This window comes from Anser anser (assembly GCF_964211835.1).
Source record: "Anser anser genome assembly, chromosome: 10".
Taxonomy (NCBI): domain Eukaryota; kingdom Metazoa; phylum Chordata; class Aves; order Anseriformes; family Anatidae; genus Anser; species Anser anser.
Window position 1 is genome coordinate 13419236 of NC_139730.1, and position 27214 is coordinate 13446449.

Genomic DNA, 27214 nt, shown 5'->3' on the forward strand with positions numbered 1-27214 from the left:
TTTCTGTAACACCGTACCGTGCTGCAGTTATTCTACACCTCTAACGCAATTACTCCGCGATACCTCTAATTACCAGTGTTTCATATCACTGGCAGGTTAACAGCATGACTGAACGACTTATTATTCCTTTAGTTTCCTACTTAATACAGTCCCGTAATGATGCCGGAGTTTACCCTGCTCGATGCGCGTAACAAGTGTAAAATCCTGTAACTTGAGCTTTAATTTCAGGGCTTGATAAATCACTTTATAATAACGCCACGATTATGGTGTAATTATCGTGTAATTACAGCCGCTGCGTTGTAAAGCACACCGGCGCCCGTCGTGGCTCGGTGAGGATTAAGGGACCCCTCCAGGTGCCATGACAGTGCCTCGGGTGGCCGGGGGTGACAGCCTCGGGGGGCAGCGCCGTCGGGCTGGGGGGGACATGTTTGCCAGGGGCACGTCTCTGTGAAGGTGCTGGTGGGAAGTGTGACTCTGCTACCCCTTTTGGGACCCCGCCGGGGTGGAAATTCCTGGAGAGAGGCTTTCCCGTGTCACCTGTGGGAGCCGCTGTCCCTGGGGCACCGCAGCCCGGCTGCTCCTCGTCCCCATTTGGCTTGTGGCCCGTGGGGAGTTGGGGCACTGCTGGCACTGGGGAAGGTCAGCGGAGCTGGGGCTTGGTCACGTTGAATCCTTCCAGGCTGGCGTCAGCTCGGTGTCCCCACACGTGTCCCTTCGGGCAAGATGGCCGTGCTGTGGACCAGAGGTAGCTGGCCTCGGCTTGGAGCACCACGTGCGGCCGCAGGAGGCTCACGGGGAGCGGAGGCAAGGAGGCCACTCCTGCCAAAGGCAAAGCTGAGAGCCAGGGTCTGGCCTCGCCCCACATTAGGTTGAGTGGTCGTCAGGCCGTGCGGGGATGGAGGCCGTGCGGGGATGGAGGCCGTGTGGGGCAGAGCCTCCAGAGCTTGGAGAGCCTCGCTCCTCGGAGAAGCCTCGCTCGTCGGTGTCCTGGGCTGGGGCACCGCGCAGCACCGCTCGCCCCCATACTGCTCCAAATCCGTCTGATCCCCTTTCCGTGCCCACCCATCCCGTCACCCGGCGCGGTGAGAGGAGGGCACAGGTCGAGGTGTGCGGCTCCTCGAGGGCTGGATGCGTCCAGTGCCCTGGGTCGGAGGCTGTCCTCCCTTGTCTGTCGGGAAGCAGAGGGAGCGGGGTTTATCCTAGCACGAGCAGAAATGGCTCTTGGTGGGAAAAGAGCCAGCACAGCTTGTCAGCCGCGGGGGGAGGCTGGGAGGAGGGAGAAGAGGGCTACGAATGCTTAACTCAAATCAAACAACCCAAGAAAAATAAAGGGAGAAAGCAACTGGAGGCCATGGCCTCAATTTTCTTCCAAGTCAGTTCCCCCCCCCCCCGCCCTCCACCTGGGGGAGGAAAAATTGGAGCTTGCGGAGGGAAATGGCTGCACGGAGAGATTTTTCCGTGCCTCTGCCACGTGTCCCCGCTCCCTGTGACCCTGCTTTGCCGTCTGCTTGGAGCTGCACCCACCGTGTCCCTGTTCTCCCCAGGCATTCCCTCCGCCACCTGACTGTCCCGTGGGATGCCAGTGTCATGGCACGGGCTGCCCCATGAAGCTCTGTGTCCCTTGTCACAGGGCCAGGGTCGGTGTCCCGAGCTGGGGACAGCACTGAGGGTGAGCCAGAGCATCCCGGCACCTTTGTTCCTTTCCTGCCCCGCTGCCCTGCGTTGCTCTTAGTTATCTCAGTAGGACCCACCATTATTGTTTTTTTTCATAATTTCCGTTCCGTTTCTTCATCAGAATGCAAAACGTTAAATATCGCTCTTGTAATTACGGTTAATTTCATAACCAGCACCTTAATTGGATTGGTCTCCGATGGGGAATTCTCGCAGGAGGGAGAAGCAGAAATATTTTGACGTGCTCCATTCTTCCGGCTCATTGTTGAGATCGGAGACGTCGAGTGAGAGATGGGGAATGACGGACGCAGGCCTCGGAGGCACGCCGGGGGTGCCGAGCAAAGTCTGAGCACGTTTGGAGGCTCAGCCTCCGCCGGGCCGGGGATTCCCTTCAGGCCTCACCTGGGCACGCCTCTGTCCCTCCGGCACCCAAACCCGTCCCTTCCCCAACGCCCCCTGGGCTGGGGGCAGCCCTGAGGAGCCCACGAGGGTTAGCTGGAGGAGCTGAGCGCCAGCCTCAGCCGTGCTGCAAAGAAATGTGTGCCTCCAGAGCCAGACGAAGGGCAGGAGGCAGGGCCTCGGCGCCGAGCAGCGTGGGGACCCCCTCGCCCTGCGTGGAGCCGCGGCCGCCCTGGGCTCGAGCTCTGATTTGCTCCGGGAAGCCTGGGATTGCGCTGCCATTAGGTGCTGCCATTAAACTGCTTTGTGCTCAGCCTGCTGCTCCTTTTCAATGGGAAACGATGCAGAGGCTGAACCGAAATGGAAACCCTGGCCTTGCGTTTCCGATTTAATTTCTAGGCACCGTATGGCCACGTGATTACTTTTGTTCTCGCATGCAGCCCCGAGTGCAGTCTCTGTATTATTATCATCACCACGGGGAGAAGGAGGAAGGGGCGGAAAGCATCTCTTGCAGCTCAAGGAAAACAAAACAAAACAACCCCAAAGCAGCCCTCTGCCAAGGGCAGCGGGGGGGACGCTCCGTCACCGCGGTGGGTTGCTCCTTGTGCTCTGTGCCCACGGGGACAGCGCTGCCAGGCAGAAAGGGCTGGGGACTGGTGAGGTTCCCCATGGCACAGCGGAGGCTGCAGGAAGCCTAGCAGCCCTCATTAAAGGCATTAAACCCACCAGGCTTTTTGCCCATGCTCCAGCTGCTGTGCAGCCACGGGGCCGTGCTGCGTGGCTTGCACCGAGCCCTTCCCTTTGGGACGGAGCTGATCCCCCCTGTCCCGGCTTCCCAAAGCACCTGGGGCTGGGATTGCGTGGCACAGCATCCACAGCCGGTGCCAGCGGACTTGAGACAGCGTCACCAGTGAAGATGAAATGTTGGATTTCCTGAAATTGCCCTAAAAATAACCTGGGTTCTCCTTTCAACCAGCGTTTTCCTTCTTGCTCAGAGTGGGGCTGAGGTCTGGGTGCGTTGCTGTGACCCAGGAGCTTCGTGCGCACCCCCATACCTGGGAAGGACGCGTGTCTGTGGGGCTGGCAGCACCCGGAGCCCAAATCGCAGCCAAGCTGTACGCCTCGGTGCCCATGTGCGGATCCAGCCCCTCGTCCCGGGCCGGCGGGCGCTGCTGGCCACTCGCCCGCCCGCGGCACCGCTGACTGCAGGACCGGCGGGCTCAGCCACGGCTCAGCGCTGTTTGTTTTTATCTAATCTATTTTATTGTTGAATGAAACAATAACAACAAATGGAGGCCCTGAAGACAAGCCATAAATAATGCAAAAATCAAACAAGCAAGAACGGGGGAAAGAAGAAAAGAATTATACGTGTAAAACCAGCACAGAGAAAGCCAGGCTGGGAAGAGGAATCGGCTCGCCACACTCGCCATTGCTCATGCTTGCTTTTGCTCCCTTTTTTCTCTGCTTCTCTCTGGAAATTCCTGCGGCACTACATTTGTTATTGCTTGAACGAAACCAGAATAACGGAGATGTGGAGGCAGAGATGTGGCTTGCGGGAAGGGGTCCGGGCAGCAGGTGGATGGAGAGGACCGGGGCTTCCGGCTCTCGCAGTGCCTTGAAGTGCAGCCGTGCCCCTGCCCACGTGTGCCTTCGTTGTGCCGTGCAGTTCATCCCGCCTGTCACAGAGCGAGCTTCCCCGGGCTCCTCCACGGTCAGCCAAAAGGCTTTGAGGCCACTTATTTTAGGCAACGCTGTAAAAATATCAGGGCCAGTCCTACACGGAGGTAAACCAGCAGGTTTCCCGGGAGTCAAAGAAGCTGAGGGGTTTATGTCCTCTGAAGTCCTCTGGCTATTATCCGAAAGGTTCCCAGGGAACGGTGCGGTGCTCCAGATCGACCTGTTTTTAGGATATTGCGCTGGCTGCCGGGGTATTTTAGGGATGAGGCGTGGGAACAGAAGTGGTGCCGTAGGTACAGGCTGACCTTAAATTAAACACGTAACGGATGTGCCCACAGCCTCCGGCAGCAGCATCGCCGCGTGGCGCCGCGGGCTCGGGATGCGCTCCCTGTTCCCCGGTTGCTGGAGCTGCGCGGTTTGGTCCTTCAGACCCAGCTTTCCACCACCGAGCAGGGACACGGAGGCAGGGTGAGGCGCTGGTGGCCGGGGTGGCCGAGCCTCAGCCTGGCACAGCAGGACCTCCAGCCCCAAAGCCACCAGCACTGCCCTGCTCCTTGGAGCGCTCCTGGGCTGCGTGGGAAGCGTTTGGGTACTGCTGGGGCCTGTTCCCTGGGAAAGCCAAGCCTCCCGTGGGGGATGGCTCCTGGGGCTGCACTGGGAGGAGGCGGTGGGCTTGTCCCCACAGGATCGGGAGCAGGATGGTGGCCCGGGCTCCAGCAGCTGCCGACCCCACTGTCCCCAGAAGGGTCTTTGCACACCGAGGCGGAGCACGGGAGATGCCTTCACAATGTCACCATGACCCTGGCACCTGTCCCAGAAGATGCTCTCTTGGTAGACCTTTCCTTCACCTCTCCAGTTTCCATAGTCCTAGGAAAAGGCTGCCCTTTTTCCATCCTTCTTCCACAGCTACGTGCAGGGATGAAAGAACACCCACGGAGACACTCGTGCTGCACTGGATCCCCTCTGCCCCGTGCTCACTCGCCACTCAGGTGCTCACTGAGCTGGCTGCCTTCAGTTGAGCCCCAAAACATCCTGGTGACCTGATATCCGCAGAGACCGGCCTCTCAGCGAGGAGTTTTGCTGAAATAAAACAAAAAAAAGAAGCCCCATTCAGCCAGCTGCTGCATGTCATTCCCAGCCAGTCGCAGCCACGCACCATCCTCCTGCCGACCCAGGCTGAAACATGCAGAGCAGGAGACCGAAGGCTGACCCTCAGGAGATGTTCCCCCAGCAAACACAGCGCTCCGGCACTTGCCTGGCATGGGAAACCTCGAACGAGCAGCCCGCGAGCAGGGGAGCGTGGCTGGCTCACAGCCCGAGCTCCCTGGAGCTCTGCACCCTTCCCGTCCTCATTTATCTCCTGCTAGCTCAGGGCTTTGCACCCCCAGACGTCTACAGCTGCCTTCGCAATTACTTATTGATCCCTTGTCAGGATGTTTTCTTTGCTGATGGGTCACTGAAGCGTGGGCAGCCAAAGAGAGAGAAAAAAAGCCTTTAAAAATGAGGGAGCAAAGGGGTGAGTGGGGGTGAGCGGCTCTGGCACGGCTGCGATTGCAGCGAGACAGCCTCAGCAAAATCTGCCTGGGGCTTCGGCGTCCTGCAGAGACGCCTGGGATCTCCTCCCCACTGCCCCGCTCCAGTAACAGGCCTGAAAAACCTTTCCCCAGGTTGGCTCTGGGCCATTGCCATTTGTCCCCCAAGCATTCGCATCTGTGGAGTCAAGCAGATCCCTGGACCAGCAGCTGGCTGGGGCAAAACCACCCCCTTGGCCCCTCAGCCCACCGCAGGGCTCTTCTCCACCTCTGCCTCCCCTGGGCATCCCCGGCTTTTCTGCCCTTTGGCTTGACGAGTCCCTCACCTCATACCCCCCGTGGTACTGCGGCCCCTGAATTTTGGGTGGAGGAGCTGCATTTTGGGTGGAAGAGCCATTGCCGTAAGGGCCCTCCTTTGTGTGGCCGTCCCACAGGCTGGGTGCCACGGGCGCGCGGTGCCAGCCAGGCTGTGTGAGTGCCGGAAGGGGATTTGCATCTTGAATACTTCTTGGTGCTCATTTACAGCCTCGGAGCAACTGCCGCAGCAGATCAGGTTGCAGCACACCTATTCCAGGCTCCGTCTGGGAGCAGCTGACAGCAGATACTTGGGCAGGCCGAGCACCGTGCCCGTGCTCGCGTCCCCCCCAGGACGAGGGGCCCTGCACGCGGCCGTTCAGCCCCTGCCCTGCTCGCCACCCCTCTCCCAGCGCTTTGTGCTGCCCCTGGAGGAGCTGGGTCAGGCCGGGACATGGGCACCGCCTCCATGCCCTTTGTTAACAAGCCGTCCCCTAATGAAGGCAGCTTCCCATCGCTGCCATGTCCTGGGGCAGGCTCTGCCCGAATCCTGGCAGCCTCCAGGATCGAAGGGAAGGGGCACAGAGCTACAGGGAGCCTGGTAGGGTCCCTAAGCCAGCAGGACAGGGGAGCCCCCAGGCTCAGCACCGTGCTCTGCCTGCTTGGGGCTTGCTTTAGGGTCTCCCACTGGTTCCTTTTTGCCTATGTGCAGGGAGAGGGAAACCACCCCCTGGTGCTGTGGGTCTGGCCCTGCTTCCATCCCCTGGCCTTCCCGGCACCGTGAGGGGTGCGGCTGGTGCCAGTACCTGTGCTGAGTGGGGCAAGAGCAGGAGGAGGGAGCGGGAAGGGTGGGGAGGAGGGAGAGAGAAAGGAAAAAGGCCTGCAAATGCACGCTGGACGCAGAGGGAATGATGGAGCGAGGCGGAAATAGGCACGAACGTGTTTGGCAAATTAAAGCCTCTCCCTTTGTTTTGCTGCTTTGCAGATAGCTACAGGAACACTTAGTGCAGAGCCCGGGGTCTGGATAAGCAACTCTTTTAGCAGCAGGAAAGGTTGTTAAATATTTATTTGTAAACCTGGAGTCTTTATCTCTAAAATGTAGTCAAGTTCAATAAAATTTGATTTAGCTGGAGCGGCTTAGAGGCGAGCACCGGCTCTAAGGCTTTCTGGAAAGCCAGTGGTACAGAGACGGGGTGAGCCCGTGGCTGGCCGTGCCCGTACCGTGCCCATGCAGCATCCCGGAGCGGTGCCGGGACCACCCCACGGCACCATGGCTCGGGCAGGGTGGGCGCACGTTCCCCTCCCGGCCCAGCTCTGCCCCTGGGAGCCCCGCGGGGCCCTGGGGATTTGTCTTGCCTCGTCCTCAATCGCCTGCGGTCGTCCGATGCTCTCGAAAGCATCTGGTTCAAGGGTGAACGTCTCCCGCATGGTAATTTATGGAGGCCAGGTGGGGTTAGCGCTGACGCGGGGATTTTTGCCGCTCGCTTGCCGTCACCGTGGCGGAGCACCGGGCACCCTGCAGGGTGGCGAGCAGGGGGCAGCCTGGGGATAGCGGAGGGCACTGCCAGCCCCTCGGGGCAGGAGGGACCCTGCAGCCTCGGGGGCAAGCCCCGGTGCTCGCCTGGGCTCCCTCCGGCATCAGCCTTGGTTTGGCTGCGTTTGCAGGCGGGGGCCCAGAACAGCATTGCCTCTTCCCAGTGGGTCCTGCCACGTGTAACACCGAGGCAGCGCGGCCCCGGTGCGCCCATCTGCTCACCTCGTGCAGAATTTGGAGCTCTCATCCACAGGCAGCAGGGTGGTGAGGGTGAGCACCCACTGCCATGGATCTGGGCACAGTTTTTCCTTTGGTTTGCACTGATCCAGTCGTTACCTAACACCAGTGAGGCCGGCAGCTGCTCCTTTCTTATCGATTCTTTTTTTTTTTTTTTTAATGTGAGAAACGAGAGCCACATTCATGCCAGAGGGCTGCAGCACTCCCCGGCTTGTCCTGGCCTGTGTATCACAGCCGTCAGGCCTGATCCTGACCAGGGTTGGCACCTGGGAGCGGGGGGGGGCTCAGCAGCTCCAAGGGCAGGTAGGGTTCATGGTCTGCCTCGGAGCAAATGTGGGAGGCCTCACATTTCGCAAAGCCCTTGCTGAGGCTCCGTCTCCCCCACCTCCCTGTACCCCGCAGGCAGCCATGGACTTCTCCTCCCCACCGACACCAAGCTCTTGCCCCAGAATTGGCCTCGTGAACGTGCCCAAACCCACTCAGAGCAGCTGGGGCCCTCCTCGCCCCGGCCAGCCCTGCCCTGGTGTGAGCCCATCTGGTGCTGCTGAGTGAGCCTGGCCACCAAACACCAGCGATTTATCAGTCGTTTTTAGATGGGCACCTCTTGCCAGCCACCTCACCTTGAGGCCTCTGGAATGCCCAGTGGGAGACAGGAGGGCTTCAAAGCTCTCCTTGGCCCAGAATTTTTCAGAATTTATTCCTTGTCTTTCTCCCCCAGCTCTTACTGACTCTGGCCGTTAAGATTTCAGCTGCTTTTGTCAGGGACTGCATTTATCACAGATTTAAATTTAGCTGAGAACTACTAACATGTGAAGGGTGTCTAGACTTTAATTCTGTGCAGGTGGGTTTGTCTAGTCGTTAACAACCTGACGATTGCACTTCATTCATCAGCTGCTTGCCCGGCATCCACTGGCATTGCCATCCCGGCGGCAGCCAGGCCCGCAGTGCTTCGGGCACGGCTCGGCACGGCGCATCTGTTTGGTGCCGCCCAGCCAGAGCAGCGTGCGGGGGATTTAGGAGCGGGTTCAGACCTGGTGTAAATCACCCGTTGGCCAAGCAGCCACGCTGATTTACGTGCACTGCGCCCTGCACCCTGCGCGGGGGGGGAGGCACAAGTTGGCCTGGGGCAGATCCGGGGGGGGGGGGGTCGTGCCGGGGGGGGGGCAGTCGCTGCAGCAGGGCCCCGTGCTCCCCTGTGCCCAGCAGGGCCCCATGCCCGGCTGCACCCGAGGGCAGAGGTGAGATTTCAGCAAAGCGCACCCAGATAAGGCCAGCTGCCTGGCAGCCCGACGAGCTCAAGTCTTTGCAGCCGGGTGTAATTAAGCCCCGTGGCCTGTATTTTGTTTTGCAGGCAGTTGTTTTGCTTTCGTTGATGGCTTTCTCAGCACGGCCGTGAGCAGCGGGAATTGGTTTCTGAGACACAGCGGCCAGGGCAGGCTGCGGGAGCGCAGCGGGGCCGCCAGCACCGCGCTGGCCAGGGGTGACCTCCTCGCAGGAGCCCGGCAGCACCTCCACGCGCACCCAGCTGCCCTTCGCTGAGTGCCAGCGGTGCTGCCACCCTCCCTAGCACTGCCCCCAGCGTGTCCCAGCCCCAGCCCCAGCCCCAGGCCGGGAGGCACCATGATGGTCGCAGCAGCCCCTTTGCATTTCGTACTCAGCTCTGCAGCCGCCTGGTGTGCCAAGGGCTGGTGGGTTCCAACGTCGCGTGCGTGGAAACCTTTATGGCCTTTCCAACATCTTTGCTCCTGGCACCTTGCAAAGAAACATTGATTTCTTTGAGGGAGAAAAGTGTTAGAGTCTAGGGGTGTGGCACACGACAGCCCCTTATATAGGGGTGCACAAAACGTGCCCAGAGCCCCAAGGTGTGGTGTGAGGCAGCCCCATATTAGGGGCACACTTCACGTGCCCACTTACTGTGACCTGAGATCCCCTTTTCGTATACATGTTGACAGCGTGCACGAGTCCTGCACGTGGTCACATCCCCCCTTGGCTCACTATGGCACGTTAGGGTTTGGGTGGCTTTTTTGGTTCATTTTTATTTTTGAAGTGGAAACAGGGGAGGGCCCGCTGCCCACCCTGCGGAATTCCCCCCCCCGCAGGCCTGTCACCCCATCTCATCGCACGTTTGTGAATCTGTTGAAATACCAGGGTCAAGTGCCTTCAGAGGTCTGGTCTCATCAGGTGGTAGGTGATGTTGGCTCTAGCACCTTTTGCCATGCTTCTGCTGACCGTTCGCTCACATCCAGCTTTGCTCTTTCTCTCCCGTTGCCTGCAGGTGAGAGATAGGATGGTAGCTGGGGAGGCGAGTATGCGCAGCCCAATCCTGGCCTGCTGGCAGCCAATTCTCCTCCTGATGCTGGGATCCATCCTGTCCGGTTCTGCCACAGGCTGCCCGCCGCGCTGCGAGTGCTCTGCCCAGGAGCGTGCTGTCCTGTGCCACAGGAAGCGATTCATGGTCGTGCCCGAGGGGATCCCAACCGAGACCAGGCTGCTGGACTTGGGCAAGAACCGCATCAAGACCCTCAACCAGGATGAATTTGCCAACTACCCTCACCTGGAGGAGCTGGAGCTAAACGAGAACATTATCAGTGCCATTGAACCTGGGGCTTTCAACAACCTCTTCAACCTCAGGACGCTGGGGCTCAGGAGTAACAGACTCAAGCTGATCCCCTTGGGGGTATTTACTGGACTCAGCAACCTTACCAAGCTAGACATTAGTGAGAACAAAATTGTGATCCTCCTGGACTATATGTTCCAGGACTTGTACAACCTGAAGTCTTTGGAGGTGGGGGACAACGACCTTGTCTACATCTCCCACCGGGCCTTCAGCGGCCTCAACAGTCTGGAGCAGCTGACCCTGGAGAAATGCAACCTGACCTCCATCCCCACAGAGGCCCTGTCTCACCTGCACGGATTGATTGTGCTGCGGCTGCGCCACCTGAACATCAACGCCATCCGGGATTACTCCTTCAAGAGGCTGTACCGGCTTAAGGTCCTCGAGATCTCCCACTGGCCCTACCTGGATACCATGACGTCCAACTGCCTGTATGGGTTGAACTTGACCTCCTTGTCCATCACCCACTGCAACCTGACGTCCATCCCGTACGTGTCAGTGAGGCACTTGGTTTACCTCCGGTTCCTGAACCTCTCCTACAACCCCATTGTCACCATCGAGGGCTCCATGCTCCACGACCTGCTGAGGCTCCAGGAGATCCAGCTGGTGGGAGGGCAGCTCACCACAGTCGAGCCCTTTGCCTTCCGCGGCCTCAACTACCTGCGCATCCTGAACGTGTCGGGGAACTTGCTGACCACCCTGGAGGAGTCGGCCTTCCACTCAGTGGGCAACCTGGAGACGCTCATCCTCGACAACAATCCTTTGGCCTGCGACTGTCGGCTGCTTTGGGTTTTCCGACGGCGATGGAGACTGAACTTCAACAAGCAGCAGCCCACCTGCTCCACCCCCGAGTTCGTCCAGGGCAAGGAGTTCAAAGACTTCCCTGACGTCCTCCTGCCCAACTACTTCACCTGCCGCCGAGCCCGGATACGAGACCGTAAACCTCAGCAGATCTTCGTGGACGAAGGCCACACGGTCCATTTTGTCTGTCGGGCAGATGGGGACCCACCGCCCACCATCATGTGGCTCTCCCCCCGGAAGCACCTCATCTCTACCAAAACCAACGGGCGGCTCACTGTCTTCCCTGATGGCACGCTGGAGGTGCGCTATGCCCAGATCCAGGACAATGGCACCTACCTATGCATCGCCAGCAACGCGGGTGGCAACGACACCATGCTGGCCCACCTGCACGTGCGCAGCTACTCCCCAGACTGGCCCCACCAACCCAACAAGACCTTCGCGTTCATCTCCAACCAGCCCAACGAGAGCGATGCCAACAGCACACGTGCCACCGTGCCTTTCCCCTTTGACATCAAGACTCTCATCATCGCCACCACCATGGGCTTCATTTCTTTCCTGGGCGTCGTGCTCTTCTGTCTGGTGCTCCTCTTCTTGTGGAGCCGGGGAAAAGGCAACACCAAGCACAACATTGAAATTGAGTACGTGCCACGCAAGTCCGACGCGGGCATCAGCTCTGCCGATGCACCGCGCAAGTTCAATATGAAAATGATTTAACCAGGCAACAATTTGCAAATAATTTTTTTTTTAAAAAAGAACGTATGGACAAATAAAAAAATAATTAAAAAAACATTGCTACAAACATACCGACCTCTCTCCTTCACAACGTCCTCTGTCCCAGTCCAAACCCACTGCACCCGCACTGTCACCACCTCTTTCTCCTCCTCTTCTTCTTTATACCAGGAAAACATTCAGCCGATATCTTCAGGACTCCTGTGTTTGTAAAGACTTTGTCTGATGGACTCTGGTGTCAGATATAACTCCAAGAGGGAAAAACAACAGGGGGGGAAAGAAAGAAAGAAAAAAAAAAGAAATAAAATCAATAAAAAGTTACAAACTTTCTTCTGTAACTTTGATTTCAATAATTATGGATTTTTATGAAAACTTGAAATAATAAAAAAACCCTATTTCCTATAGATAGTTGGAATGCAAAATCTTGACTTCTTGATCTGTCCAGCTCTGTATCACTGGCGAGTACTCCGTTCCTGCCCTCCGACGCTGTCGCCTCGGAGGTACTTCCCAGCCATCTCGCTACGAGATGAGGACTTTTCCTGAGGACTAGCTGTATTTTTCCAGCCGATTCCCCAAACGACCACCTCTGTGGTGAGCTCAGCCCTCAAACCTTGCAGCACAAGCAGGCAGTGCCCTGGCCCCCTCGGTACTCCCCAGAGGGAATTTAGCTTCATTACACGCATATATAAATGCACACACATCCACGCTGCCCAAGCCAGCGGAGAACGGGCCCGGGGCTGCAGCAGGGAGGAGGTACAGGCTGCCATCGCGCTGCCTGCCCCGGTGCTAGCCCCAGGGTGCCCATCACCACGGTGTCTGGTCCTGGGAGCGACCTCCCTTCGCTCAGCTCTGGTGCTCGGTGTTGGCAGATCTGCATTGCCTGGAAAAGAAGAAGGGGGGGGGGGGGGCCCTGGTGGCATTGCCAGTCAGAAGGGCAAACACACGGGGAGAGAGTGATATAGAGAGAGTATGATGGGGAAAGAGGTGTTTCAAGTCAAGCTTTGAAAATAAAACCCGTTTCATCAAACCAGCTCAGCTGCTCCTGGTCGGTTTGTGGCAATTTCCCAGAAGTTCGGGTGCAGGGCGGGGCAAAAGCCACCTCCTTTGCATGGGAGGAGCAGGGCTGGCACCACTCAGGGACCCCAGCACAGCCCAGTGGCCTTCGCACCAGTTCCTGGCTGTGTTGGAAGCACAAAATGTCCCCGTGACACAGGTGCACAGGGTGCTGGAGGTTTTCAGAAGTGTGGCACCACACCGGCAGGATGCCCTGGCCGTGGCGGCATCTCAGAGGTGGATGAGCCCAGATTTGCATGCTTGATTTGTAAAGCACTTAAGGAGTCTTCAGAGATCAAAGTCACTACAACGTGATAAAAATAAGCGACAGCAACCTGGAGCGCCGACAGAGAAAAGAATGGATTTTCTTTTCTTCCAGCAATGTGCTAATCTAGAAAAACCAACCCGAAACATCTGTGCTCATGGGGAGGGGGGGATTTTCTGCTGGTTTCAGCTTTCCATTCACCTTGAAACAAAACATTTTGCATTGCTTTCTCCACAGCAGGTTTCAGACACTTGATTTCTTAGTTCCTCCTCTCCAACCCATCCTTCCTTTGCAATTTTGAAGCCGAACACTTTTTGAAGCCTTTTGCTTTGCTTTTAAAAAGAGCCAAAGGAAAAAGCCTCCTCGCCAGCCTCCCCTCCCACCTGTGTTTAACCATCATTTTCAGCGAGCTCGATACGAAACCACAAATAACAACTCACAAGCTGCAGGCAGGTGCTCCCGGCCTCGTCCGAGATGCAGATCCCATTCGATTTCGGAGCGGCGCTGTCCTAGGAGAGGAGGGGACGCGGGGCCAGGCTGTAGCAAAGCCTCAGCCCTGCAGAGGACGATGCCAAGCCAAGCACAGCCGAGCAAGCTGTGCCCAGCCACATACGAGGTGCAGAAATCTCTGCTTGAGCTCTGCTGCCAGGACTGACAATAACTCACTCAGCGGTTCAGCAGACGGCAGAGAGGTGGAGGGGGGTCTCTGTGTTCCTGGACAGCTATTAACACTGGCAGCCTGGAAGAGCTTTTTAATTGACTCCAGTTATCCTTTTTTAATGCTGTAATTAAAAGAGCTAATTCAACACACACAGATTAAAAAAAAAAACACGCAGTAATATCCAAGTCCAACAAGGTATTTGCAGCATACAGCAGTATCCCAGCAATCAAAGGGAGGAACCAAGTCTTTCACTGTTAAAAAGAAGCTTTAAAAAAGAGAGAAATTCTTTCTTTGTGCAAAAGGGCTTGGCTGCGCTACCACACCATTTCTCCCAGCCCTCAGCCCCTTCCTGGACACCCAACACCCAACACACGCACGCCACAAGCCTTCCTTCCCCCGTGCAAGCCACTGCCACGAGCCCCCTGCCCGTGCCCACTCCGTGCATCACACGGAGGGCTCCCAAGGCAAGCCCACCCTCCGCACATCCCTGCAAAGCCCCAGGGCCCTGCCACGCACCGCCCAACCCATGTGCACCCCCAGCCCCTCCGTCCCTGCTCCCTGCCCTGGAGAAAGGCGCCCGAGCTACACCTCAAAGTCCCTCATTAGCGAGTTTGCCCGCTGCTCCGCGGCACTGTCGCCTGCACACAGTTTGTTACCTGCGGTCATTTTTTTTTAAATCTTCGATGCTTTGTGAACTGGATTTTTTTTTCTTTTTTTTTTTTCATTCACCATGTGATTAAAGCAAATGGATGGAGCAGAAGAAAAGCATCTTAGAGTGGCCAGCATCTCGGCTCAGCAATTTTCATGGCTATAAAAAAAAAAAAAAAAAAAAAAAAGAATAAACTCTCTTTCTCCTCTTTGCTGAAATTTACAGTGTGTTTCTGTTGCAGTTTAATCAGGGATGAGAGAGCAGGGGCTGACTTTCACCACGGCTCTTCAGGTAACCATGGGCTGCGTGTTGGAGTCAGGCAGCATTTTTCAGTCTTTTTTGTCTTTTAATAAGGAGAAATACAAAGTGCTTTATGAAACAGCTTAAAAAGAATCAGGAGGAGATGCGTTTAGGGCATGGAGGGGAGGTAGCTTGTGAAAGGTGCCTTCCCTCCTCTGCTCCCAACACCGGGAGCCTCACGATGGGCACTGTGGTGGGATGCAGCTGGGCTGGGGACAAGGGGACAGACACTTCCCACCCTGAGGGCACCAGCCGGCTCCTGGCACTTCCCTCCCCACCAGGACCGGTGCCCAGCTCTCTCCGGAGCTGCTGATGCTCCCCAGGGCTCTCGCCATTGTCACCCGGCCCCAGGCACGAGCCCTTTGCCTCCCCGGCTTCCTCGCCGCTGCTTGCTGCCTTCCCCTTTCCATCAGGCCTTATCACTTATTTTTGCTCCTTCTCCCACTAACTACCCTCCTCTCTTATCTCTTCTTCAGAGTCAGTTCTTTACTCTCTCCTTTTTTATTTCTTATCGCTTTTTTTTTTTAAAATAAAATACCTTCTGCCTTCTGTGCTTGTCTCACTCCTGCCATTTCCCTCTGCCAGACGCTCTCCTCTCCCACCACACGTGCTCCCTGCAAGCATCCTCCCCCAGACCTCTGCCTCCCGCATCCCCTCGGCAGGACCCATCCTGCTCCCTGCCCAGCCTGCGGCACGGAGGGGAGGAGGAAAAAACCTCCAGCTTTGGCCCCTTTTTCTGCTTTCCCCCTTTCCATCCCCTTACCCCCCACCATCCCACCCTTGCCCCCTGTTCCCACTTCACCCCCCCTCGCTCCCCCCGTGCCTCCAGCCCTGCCACCCCTTTGCAATGAGGTCGGGGACACCAGGGCCCTGCGGGACACGGAGGAGAAGTGGGCTGAGCACCCCGGAGGAGATGGTGGGGGGCAGCCCCGCTCCCCGCCCAGCCAGCCCTGCTGTGGGTGCTGCAGCTCCTCACCCCCCCCCCCCAGAACAGGCAAGCCTATTGCTTCCCTCTTCTGCGTCCACATCTGCATGCTTATGATAGATTTACTGCAATTCTATCGGTTTATGATTAAGAGCCATAAATTTTACTAGGCCTTTTTCTTATTTTCCATAATCCTCAGAATTCGAGGCAATCAAATTTTAACTGGAAAGCACGGGCTGTGCAGTTAGGTCCTGGTGTAATGGGGAACGGTTCATTTCCCAATCCACCCCCATTACTCGTGGTACTAAAGAAATACTGCCCCATAACAGAGATTTTTCCTTGTTCCCTTTAAAACAATGCTCTCACCTGAGCAGAGGATCGGAGAAGCAATACAAACCTCAACTAAAACACAGCGTCCCCGCCACTGCGACCAGCTGCAGATTGTTCTCCTCCTGAGGTTTGCCAGCTGAGTTTCTCGGTGGGTTTGGGCAGGAGCTGGGGGCTCTGGGGGGACCTAAAGCAGGGTGGCAGCCGTGGGTCCCCGTCAGGTGCTCTGCCTCAGCTCCCTGTGACCAGCCTCTCCAGAGATCTCATCGTGTGCCTGTTATAATCCAGGTAATAAGACATTTCATTCAAATGAGCTAATTTATTCCAGTGGCACTTTAATAACAAAATCAATAAAACTACACTTCCCAGCAGGGCTTTATCATATGGTAAAACTACAGCATATTACCTGGATATACTAAATTCTCTCCCTGAAATAAAGTGCAAAGTTTAGAAGACAGATGACACCATTTGCAGCACTAGTAGGATAATACCCTAATAAATCTGCTGCCACCTGGGCACTTCGGAGTCGTCACACACGCTGCACTTGGTGGCCACGGGGAGCTTCCCAGTGACAGCAAGGACAGAAGTGGGAGCTTTGTGCTCCTCAGGCTCATGGCCCAGGTGGAGGAGCGTGGGCTCTGCAGCCCAGCCTGGATGGTTTTGCATGGCAGAGAGCAACAAGGCGTCCGCACACACGGATCAGAGCACACTGTGTGTGCAGGAGCACCACGGACTGTGCGAAGTGACATTGGTTATCAGGGCACGGTACCTTATCTTGGAAAGAACCAGCTTAGGTCGGAATATGGAATATGGAATATGGAATATGGAATACGGAATACAGAATATAGAATAGGCAAGCACCCAGCTCGGGGACCAGCTGCTCCACATGGCGGGGACCAGGCTGGCCTCCCCTGGCAGGGCTCCCTGGAGTCACCACTAAGCTGGAAAAGAGCTGGGACAGTCAGAAAACGCTGCTGGTTCTGCAAGCCCAGGAGTTAGCAGGTCCCCAGCACAGGGAGCTGCCCAGGGAAGCAGCCATATAACTGGTTAGGGGATTTCTGTCCCCACTGGGCAGCAGTCGCTGTCCTCCCCTGCGTGCACCGTGTGGGACCCCAGCAACCGACACAGCATTGTGGCTCTGCCCTCCTCCATCGTCCTTCCCAGGGCACCATCCAACAGCTCACCAAACCCTGCCCTGCTCCCAGCCAGCCCGCCATCTCCCACCGGCTCTCTCCTCCTCCTCCTCCTCTTCCTCCTCGTCCCTCCAGCCTGTGCTTCCCAAGCCTATCAGCCTGGAGTGCTGCAAAACCAATTAGCTCACTACAAAGACCGAGGGATAATTAGGGACTCCACTGAAAGCACAAAACTAGGGCATCTCGCCTTAAATAAACACGGGGAAGTGTCTCTCCACTCTGCTGATGGCCAGTGAGTGCTCCAAGAAGATGATTACAGCGCTCAGCTCCCAGTCCGGGCATGTTCACCAGAGGTGCCTCTGCCTCCCTCTCACCCCTTATACACACGTGCTTTCTGTTTACAGCTTGTGCTCCTGCCCCTAAACCCAGCTCCTCCTCAGAGCTCTGCTGCTGCCCAGGCACCGACATTTGTTTGCAGAACCTTTCCAGTTGCCTCCGCTGGGTAGAAGAGATGCTACAGGAGCCTCTTCCCTCTGCAGCACTACTGCGACGGGGTGGAAGCCTGCTCCTGGAGCTCTTAAATAGGCTGAGAGGAGAGGATCTGGGGGCTTCACAGACCCTCTTTTTGCCTCATGCACAGGCCAGCTTGGGGACCCATGCTTGGGCATGTTGCAGACCCCAAGGGACCCCCAGGGTGTCCTGGAAAGCCGTGCCTGGAAGACGAGCAGGAGGAAGCACAGAACGAGGAGCCTCCGACCTTCACCGCACGCTGCGAGCGATCCCTCCTCCAGCCCCTGTCTGTGCCTGAAGTGCTCTGCACAGTTTTGTCACTCGGTGATGATATTTAATAACAACCTGACACTCAGCCCCTGCGCCTCGCTCAGAGACCTGAGTAATGTCCCCAGCCACCGGTGGAGGAATGGTGCCTGTTGCCTCCTGGGGGAGGCAGGATGGGGCACGCAGAGGGATCGCTTTAATCTCTTCAAAAATGCCTCCCCAGCTCTTGCTCCCTCTGAGCCCGGCCGAGGCATGCACTGTGTCCTCCTGGACTCAGCAATGACTTCTCGATGGGCCCCAAGTCGATGCTGAGCATCTCCTCCTGTCCCCAGCCCACCCCTCCTGCCACCACCCATGGTGAGGGGCGCTGGCAGACAAAGTGGGAAAGGACAAGTTCTCTGCTTAGGGACAGAGCAGCAAAGGACCTGGAGACGACACGTGAAAACAAAACCCCATGCCATCAGAGGTTTCCTGGCCTTTATGGCTTTGGTTGTTGTTTTTTTTTAAATTTTATTTTATTTTTCCTAATCCAGCCCTGATCACCCTAAATCCAGGTGCCTATGGCAGAGGGAAGGCCCAGGCAATATGGAATAAACCTAATAACCCTCCTAGGGATAACACCTCCACCTGTACAATCCTGCTCTTATGCTGGGCAGGGCCAGGCTGTTTGCCTTGGAGCAAACAGATCTCCTCCTTGGTTCCGCACGAAGAGAATTCCTGGGCATGGCTCCAGCCTGGCAGAGAGCTGCTACCAGGCAGAAAGAAGCAGGAGCAGATCAGAAAGAAGCCGCAGGCTCTTCATCCCGCTCCGCAGCGAGCCTGATGGGTTGCTCTTGAGGCAAAACTGCAAAATGTCTTCGTGTCCCAGGTGTCTGCAGGTCCATGCACCCAGAGCTGTCAGTGAGCCAGAAAGCTTTGTCAGAGCCCCAGGTGTCAGATCACCCCAGACGAACAAACTGTCTCGCCCCGTGACCTGCATCTAAGAGGACCCAGCGCCTTCAAAGGGGGCAGAGAAGTGCCCTGAAAGACCAGAGTGCGTTTCGAGATGTGTACAACCCAGAGATCCCTTCTGGCGCAAGGCCCCCACAGATAGATGCTCAAGAAAGCCAGCAGCTACATCTTCATCCTGCAGTGCAACTGTGGCTGTGCTTGTCTCCAAACACACACCTAATCATTTCTAAGATCTCTGCCTCAGAACTATCTTTTTGATAAAACTAATCACAGGCTTAAATTACAGATAAATGCCCGATATTAAGAGAACAGTTTGGAAAGGGGGAAAGGGGTAGTTTAACAGTGCTCATTTTCCCTGCTTTTCTATAGCACACATCTTGGGCTATTTAACTGGAGGGCTCATGAAGCTTCGTTTTGACAACTCTCCTTTCTTTACAATGTGGCTTCCACAAATGTTTCCCCTGGTGTCTTTACCGCTCTGCTGCTGTTGGCTGGATTACTGCAGCAGCAGCCGTATTGCCAGCTGAGACAAGGAAGCAGGCACGGGAAGATCCGTGTGAGCACACACAAAGGAATAAACCCACTGCTGAAAAGGCTGGACCCAAAAGCATCTACATCAGGAACGTACCCAGTGCCCACAAGGGATCTAGGCCACGTAAGTTCACCAAGAAACGAGCTGCTGAAAAAAATCAGAGCTGCAAGTGGCAGGACACGGGCCCGGGGGCCACATCGTGGGCCACCTCCACCAGTCCTCGTGCTGCCAGCAGTACAGCAGGCAACGCTCAGCTGGCAGGAAGGAGCCGGCTCTAGGTGCTTGCATCCACGGCACAATCCAGGCTCACACACTCACAACTGGCTTCCTCTGCTCTGTGGGGAACAATGGCTTTGATCAACACAAGATTGCTGAGTTAATTGTAATGATATTCTAATAAAGCTGGGGAGATTAATTACGGCTCTTTATCAGAGCTGGCCCTCCGCCAAGGGTTTGCAAAATTGTTTTCCTCTGTTTCTTGTCATTTGAATTTAGGAGAAGAAAGAAGGAAGTCGGGTGCCTTTTTTTTTTTTTTTCTCCAGCAATCAGGACGGTGGCCTCGTGCCCTGCTCACGCTCACAGCTCCGTGCATTCAGGGAGGGAGCGGGGAGGGTGCTGACGGAGAAAGCAAATGGAGAGCGACAGAGCAAACCAATTAGACATGATGCAGCACAATTATGCTTCTAGTCAATAAGTGGCTTGGTGCAGAGCAGCACAAAGGAAGGAGGTGACAGCACGTGGACCACAGACGTCGCTCCACGAAGGGCAAACCTGGGGCACATTGCACCTTTCTAAGGTGCGGGGGGGGGACAAAATGCATTCAGTGCTCGCTACGAGGGCTCACAGCAGTGGCACCGACATTGAGCAGGATGAAGGCAGCTCTCTTTCCAGAGAAGCTTCACAGCCTTAATTGTCACTTGTACCACTCTGCTGCAGAAAAACAGGTGTCCAGAGACAGCCAGAGCCCTGCTAAGTGGCCTTGGGGATCATGAGGCTCAAACCTTCTGATTTTACTTGACAAATAGCTGTTCCTTCCAAGGAAGATTTAGCAGTGCCCAGGCAGGTGAGAGACAGACCTGCAGAGGAATGATCCAGGCTGGAAGGCAGCAGATCAATCAGGCAGAGCTGCCTGCTTGCACTCCTAGGAGAGAAGGGAGGAAAGGCCCTTCCTGCAGCAGGCTGACATGGGGTGTGCTGGGGAAAGAGCTTGTGAGACAAGCCAGGGAAGGAAACGTGTCCTTCACCCAAATCAGAAAGAAAGCTGAGGATTAAAATAATACCTCTCACTTTCAAGCCAGCAGCAGAGCAGCATTGGGAAACTTCCTACTGATGGGTCAGGGCTTGCTGCTTTGAGGGAAAAAACCGCCACCTAGTCCATGGCCTCCAGCTCTCCAGGGGCACCCATGAGACACGCAGCCGCTCCAGATGAGTTTTCTTGAATGGTTCTGGGAAGATGACACATTGCTATTGCTCATGAAGCACGAAGGCAGGGTGGGAGTCTGGATTAAACTGCTAGTTATTACTCCTGTCAAACAGCACATCCACCCCCACACACAGGTGTGTCCCAAAATAGCTGGTTCCAACCTGTTTTCTAGCTCCTGCACTCTTCCCAAGTCTAGCTGCACATGGCTGCGTGGCTTTCGACCTGGGCAGAACCACACTTTGGCAGCAGCCTCAGCACGAAGAACGCTTCAACACCAGTGGGGTGCTTGGGGAAAGCAGCTCTGCTGCCAGAGTGTGCAGAAGAAAGGGTTTACACGTCAGAGACACCCTCATGCAGGACCAGCCCTGCATGGCCCTGTTTCCCTTCCAGCAGTGGAGCTGGCATGCAGCACAGCATTTTCTGCTGACCCCTTCCCTGCCAAGTACAAGCCATAAAATTCATCTCCGGTTGTTGAAAGGCAGCCCGGGCTGGCGTGGCACATAGCCACGCTGCTCTCTACCATGAAAATGCCATGTGCCAGGCTTGGCCAGGGTGTCAATGAGATGGAAAGGACAGGCGCAGGATGCCCAAATGCATTCATCTGGGCTCACAATTTGCAAAGAGTAGCCAGGGAGCACCAACCTCGACATGCAGCATGACCAGCCACAGGCTCCAGGAGTCGCCTTTTCAAAGCAGCAGAGGTGTTTTTCTCCCACCGAAGGACCAGACCACGACAGCAACATCCGCTCTGAGCTACAACAGAGGAATACAGAGAAGTCAGCACAGCGTCAAAAGCAGGGTCTGTGTTTGTACCGTCACTCTGATAACAATATACACGACTTGTTAGGGCTTTCAATGACCCATGAAACTATCTAGCATCCTAAATGTTTGCTGCGACTAAGACGAAAAAATGCTGATCAAAATATTTTCCCCCTGGAATATGACAGAAACTATTCTTCATTTGGGCTTCTGTAAAGACTATTGAGTTTGGCAAAATGTTGCTTTGAGGGTAAAATAACCGAAAAAAAAAAAGTTTCAAAAGCATTTAAAAGCCCTGCATTTTTCAGATAGGGAAACTCTGATTTTCCCATTTCAGACCAAATTCTTATACTGACTCTACCTTAAAGACACAAGAAGGAAAACCAAAGCCTAAAAATGAACAGAACCAAGACCAACAGTGGAAAGCAAGGTGTTTAAAAACTCTTTTCATTCCCTTCCATACCAAGAAAATGTGCCTCTTTACACAGGTTATGCTGGCCAAAAGTTATTTCCACACTTCAAGATGCTCCTTAGGAAGAAAATCTCGCTTCTAGCTGCCTCGAGCCCATGCTCAAGCCCGCTGGCAGCGGGTCAGCACCACGGGGGTGCCAGGACCCCCCGCTCCGGCACGTGCTGCCCAAGATCCCCGTAAATAAAAGCCTCGGAGTCAGCTCTTGTGTTCATTTCACAGGCGGCTGCTTTGCTGACAGGTTTCACACGCCGCTACCGTGTCTTGTCAGCTTTATACTCTCAGGCCAACGCCGGCTCACCAGCTCCGATGTATATACATAAAAATAAATGGCTCAGAAACCCCAATAAAGTGACAGATAACATAATGGGACCTGGCTTCAGAAAATAAGCTTGTTTATGGAACCTCTGCGCCTCCCAGTCTGATTTATGTCAAGCAAGCTCCCTCTCCGCAAGGCTTTGGGGAGGAAGGCTTGCGTGTGCTCGCTCCCCACGGCAGCAAGGGGACAGCCGCTGGTTGAGAGCCGCCTTTGGAACTTTTACCCCAAGACTTCCCACGGGACTTGGATGATGTGGCCTTCCTTCAGCTCACGTAGGAGCTCAGCATTTCTGCTGGCAGCCACCCCAGCCTGGTCCCATACCTGGCCCAAACACCCCTCCCTGCCAGCCTCGGGGAAGGCTCTCCCCAGCCTCTCTACTCCCTCCTACACAGTTCCTCTCCTTGTGTATTTTTGTGGTTTTTTGTCTGCAAGCTGAAGGGAGCTGTGAAGAGCTCAGGGGCTTGAGCAGCCAACAGAGCATGTAAAGCAGAACCAGACACTGCCTACAGGAGACCATGCAAGCTTCAAAGAGGAGTGCTCCTGATGGCACGAGCAGGTTCTCCTGGTAGCCCCCTTTGCTCTGGGCTGCAGCTGGTCCTTATTCAATCTCTTGCTAGAAGAGCTTCCTTGCAAACAGGGATAATCCTTCATTTGATGTTTGCTCCCTTGGATATCGCTGTTCACAGCAAGCATTGCAATTTGTGTTTATTTTTGCCAAGCCATGTTTATTCTTGAGCCGCTTTGATTGTTACAGCGCAGGCTGGGATGGCTCTTTCAGTCAAAGCGCCTGCTTCCAGGGGGCTAATAATGAGAGACTGTCAATCCGGAGACACGGGAAAAAATCGCAGCCCCTCCTCTCGCAGAAAACAATCAGCTGCTGCCAGACCCCACGCTTCGGCTGGATCTTTGATACGTGGCTGGAGGATCCTCAGCCCCAGCCACCAGGGACGCCTGCCCCAGTGCGGAGTGGGGAGGCTCTCAGCAGAAGGATCGTGCGCACAGGGTGTAGTGCCACGAGACACAGGGGTTCGGACAGCCCCGTGGCTGATCTGGGTGAGCCTAGCAGAGCTCTTCAGAGCAACCCGCACACCCAGAGAGCTGCAGCTGCAGACAGGGCTGTGGTAATTTGCTGCCATTTCCTACAAGTATCGATGCACCCAGCAAGTCCTCGACAGAGCCCAGGCTCCCACGGGTAAAGCAGAGCCCTGGCTAACTGCTGCCAAGCACGAACCACCCTCTGCTTCTGAAACGCCGCACCCTTTTGTCAACTTCTGATGTCTTTAGGTGTCACTGATCTTCTTCCAAGGTGAAAGGCACCTCCTGCATAGCTCAGCCTTCTCGCCAGGCCACAGACCACAAACAGAGCATCTCTTCAGCCTCTGTGATCCTGTGATCCCTCACCTGGATCCCTCCCTGGACAAAGCCCTACAGCTGCAACAGGATGGGCTAACAGAGGACAAGCCCACTTGCACCAACGCAATTCCCCTCTCTCCTCCACCACCTTGCCAGAGGAGGACTCATTGCATTGCACTGCTGCCACCCAGAACCCCCGAGAGGCAAAGTGCCCCCTGTGAGATCCAGCATCCCACAGATCCCATCTGCTGTGGCAAGGCAGGGGCACCTCAGGCTTGGATGGCAACCGCACGGCTCCTCATCCCATGTTTCAATCTCCAGGCCTTTGTCCCATTCAGATTTTAATCAAACCTTACATTATGCCAACATTTGTCTGGGGCTCAGTACTAAGGAGGGCTGTGGGGGAGGCTTCCTCTCAAATTAAATAATTAAAATGTTTTTTCCCTGGCTAAATAATTCTAATTTTTTTCCCCCAGCAGACCAGTGGCAATAAATATTTAATACATTCCTTGCTTCGCTGCATCCAGCACGTTGCCATTTTAGAAATCATTTTATTGTGTGTATTTTTCTTCTTTTAATTACAATCACCCAGCATCAAACCACTTCAATAAATAATCGAAGGGAGGGGAGAGACGGGATGGCCGTGACCGTGTGCCGGGCACTTTGGGAGATGCTCGCTGTGCTGATGGCACAAAGGGTCACGTCCCCACGCTGGTGGCCACCACCTCTCCCCCTGGGGCCGACTCCCGACCTGCACCTTAACTCCTTCCCCCTGCCATCAGCTCCACTGGGTGTTGTGGGCTGGGGTTCCTGAAACAACGCCTGTGGAAGGGAAGCGGAGCCTGGCAGCTCCCAGGCGAAGGCTCACCCTGCCAATATCCTCACTGGCAGGGGCCAGCAGCCGGCACCAGGGGACGGGTGTAAAGGCAGGCCAAGCGTGCACTGATACCTCCCCAGGACGCGCTTCCAGCCGCCAGCAATCTGCGGCTGAAGGACTTCCTGACTCAGGCATCCTATCTCTCGCTTAAAAGCCCTCAACGGATTTTTTTTCTTCTTCTTCCAGGAATTTCTCTAATTACAAGGAGAGCCCAATCATTTCTTAACTGTTCTCTGCCCAAACCAGCCACCGATTTCCAGCACAGGCAGGTAGAGATGCCCTCCGCGCCCACAGCAAGAGGTGCGGAGGGGATGCTGGGCACAGCGAGGGGGGCTATGGGGAGGTGGATGCCAGCAAGTGCCCCCTGCCCACTGCTGGAAGAAGTGGGAAAGCCAGGAGCTGCATGGACATATCCTGCTGCTCTCACAGCTGCCCCACAGCCACCGGCCACCATGGACTGGCACAGAGAGGGTTACTACCACCACAGCCAGCCTGGTGAATGGTATTAGCAAAAATGAATAGAAATACTACGTGAGGCTAATAAGATCTGAGGGGAGCTCCTCAGACAAGCTGATTTCCAAATTGGACTGACTTTAACCTTACATAAATAAAAATGAATGCTGAAAAAACATGGGGGAAAAATCCATAAGGGTAGGTGAAGGCATTGATGCGTTTTTATCTCCCTCCTGCATTCGTGGTGTGGACCGGGGCCCACATGCTTCACCTGGGCACCGCACCCCTGGCTGTGCCCTGGATTAGCCCAGGAGGTAGAGTGTGTCCCTCAGCCCCTAGCGGGGCTTGAGATTGTCCAGAATCGGGGCAGGAAGGTCCCCAGGCCAGGAAGGAGGCCAGGTGTGATGGAGCAGGCCTGTGTCAGCACCACGCTGGGGCAAAGCCGGGCTCTCTGCGGGGCTGCTGGAGAAGGAACTTCTCCGGTACCCAGGCACATTCCCACCCTGCCTGCCAAATTCAGCTCGAATTCACAAGCACTCCCATAAAACACGACAGCGGGACAGACATCTCTCGCAGGGCGTCTCTAGGAGCTGCACGCCTGAAGACACAGCGAGCGCTGGTTGTCACCGGCGGCTGACTGGCGGCGAGACACCGTGTGTGGAGAGGGACTCCGGGGTTAACGGGGGGGAGCTGTGAAAGGCCCAGAGAGCGGGGACAGGTAACTGCTGCTTGCCAGCAGGAACCAGCAACAGCGAGGAAAGCATGGGTGACACAAGAAAAATGACAGGCGAGGAAAACGATCCTCACGGCAGAGCTCTAAATAAGCAGAAGTGGGAGAAGATTGCATTTGTCAAGGCTGGAGAAGAGGATGTTGCAGGAAGTGAGCCGTGAGACGATGACACTCCGGAGGAGCTCCAGCAGTCCCTTAGCAACCCGACGCAGGGGGAAGGCGCCGCGCCAGGAGCAGGCCGCAGTGCGCGGCGGAGGCCTCCTGGCCACAGGCACCGCTGAGATGGGCCCGGGGGCAACCCTCAGTACCCCACCGAGCATGGAAGGAGATCCACGGCTGCCGGGCAGAACGGGAAGAGGAGGACGGTGAAGGCATCCGAGTGGGGGCTCTGGGGAGCCCTTCCTGAGCCCAAGTGTCTGGCATGATGGTGAGGCTCTTCAGACAGGCACAGCAAGAGAATCTGTAGGCAGGAAACCAGGAGAGACAATTTGGGTTGCCAAGGGAGGACAGGTCTCCAAGAGGCCGGTGGGACAGGACGTTGGGAGGAGGGAAATACTCTGGACATTTGGGGCTGCGGCCCTGAAGAGCTTACCAGCAGCGGAACCGTGGGGCAGGGGGCCAGGCCTGTGCTGGAAGCAGGGGAGATGAGCTGGGCAGCCATCGGCAGCAGGTTTGTGTAGCTGGGGGAAAAAGTGGGGTGGGGAGAGCTGACGGTGTGCAAGGTAGAAGGGACGAAAAGTCGTCCTTTCTGTGAAGGGAAGAGCCAAGGGAAAGGAGAAAGATTGAAGGGGAAAGAGGTAGGGAGTCATGGAGCAAGCAAAAAGTGACTACAGTCCTCACAAGGTCAGCCAAGCCTCCCGTGGGCCAGCCGTGTGAGAGGCATCGGGGACAAAGCCCTGAACACCGGCTCAGAAATCCCAGCACCAGCAGCAGCTGCCCACCAGGAAGGGGCCCGGCCTCCAGAAAACAACGTGGGCAGCAGCAAACAGAGCAGCCTGAAATAAGGTGGAATCAGTTTCCTCAGTACAACACTGCCCGGAACTTCAGTTTTACAATGAAATATTTACAGGGCTGAGAACTTATAAAAGTTAAGTGAAACAACTCCTGGACTGCTTGGGACAGAGATAAATTTGGGCTTAAAGTGAGCAAAGTGCCTGGTGAAGAGGAATGTGTCCAGGGACCTGGGCAACCCACAAGGCCACGGGCCACGTGCCCCTTTCAAATAACATAGTGTACAACTCCGGATCCATAAAAAAGACAAAACTCTTTGATCCAATTCAAGAGTTATAAAAGACAAAAAAAAAATAAAATCCCAGGCCAGTGCACCAAATTCTCCAACGTTTTTGTGGCACCAAAATTCAGGCTGAGACCAGCTTTCTAGGAAGAGAGGAATTTCTGCTGTGCCCCTCCTCTGCACTCACCATTCAATGTCCTCAACACTGAAATTTTTCTTGCCTTTTTCAGAGGTGCTTTGAGTTTTTTCCAGCTCAAAATGCCCTGTGCAGGGAATTCAGATTGGACCTGGTAAGCAGGGGTAACAGAAGGCTGCAGGAACAAAATCCCATGCAACACACATACAGCGTAAAGACACTTCCAGCCTCAAATGGCTCACAACTGTTAAGTTCAGACCTTGCAAAGACTTCGTGAGCTTTACTGGCCAAGTTTTACTGAACCTGGCAGTGCACGAAATTGAGCCCATGTCCAAGCCTGTGCAGGATCAGGGCCTCAGTGTGCAAAGGGCAGCAGAGGAGTGCTGCAGGATGTGGTGTG

General features: G+C 55.6%; 1 protein-coding gene and 1 long non-coding RNA gene across 4 annotated transcripts in view; one reads left to right on the forward strand and one right to left on the reverse strand.

Annotated features, from left to right (window-relative positions):
- The window catches only part of LINGO1 (leucine rich repeat and Ig domain containing 1), a 136094-nt gene extending 124184 nt beyond the window's left edge, over positions 1-11910 (forward strand). For all 3 annotated transcript variants that reach the window (XM_083850803.1, XM_083850802.1, XM_083850804.1), the window contains one exon: positions 9620-11910. In XM_083850803.1, the coding sequence (XP_083706929.1) occupies positions 9620-11473 (1854 nt within the window). In that variant the 3' untranslated portion in view covers positions 11474-11910. The remainder of the gene's footprint in view (positions 1-9619) is intronic.
- Positions 9615-27214, reverse strand: part of LOC310905110 — a 117577-nt gene continuing 99977 nt past the window's right edge. Inside the window, exons 10-12 of the long non-coding RNA XR_014588786.1 lie at positions 21127-21237; positions 15708-15942; positions 9615-14275 (exon numbers count right to left, since the gene is read on the reverse strand). This is a non-coding gene — a long non-coding RNA (uncharacterized lncRNA). The remainder of the gene's footprint in view (positions 14276-15707; positions 15943-21126; positions 21238-27214) is intronic.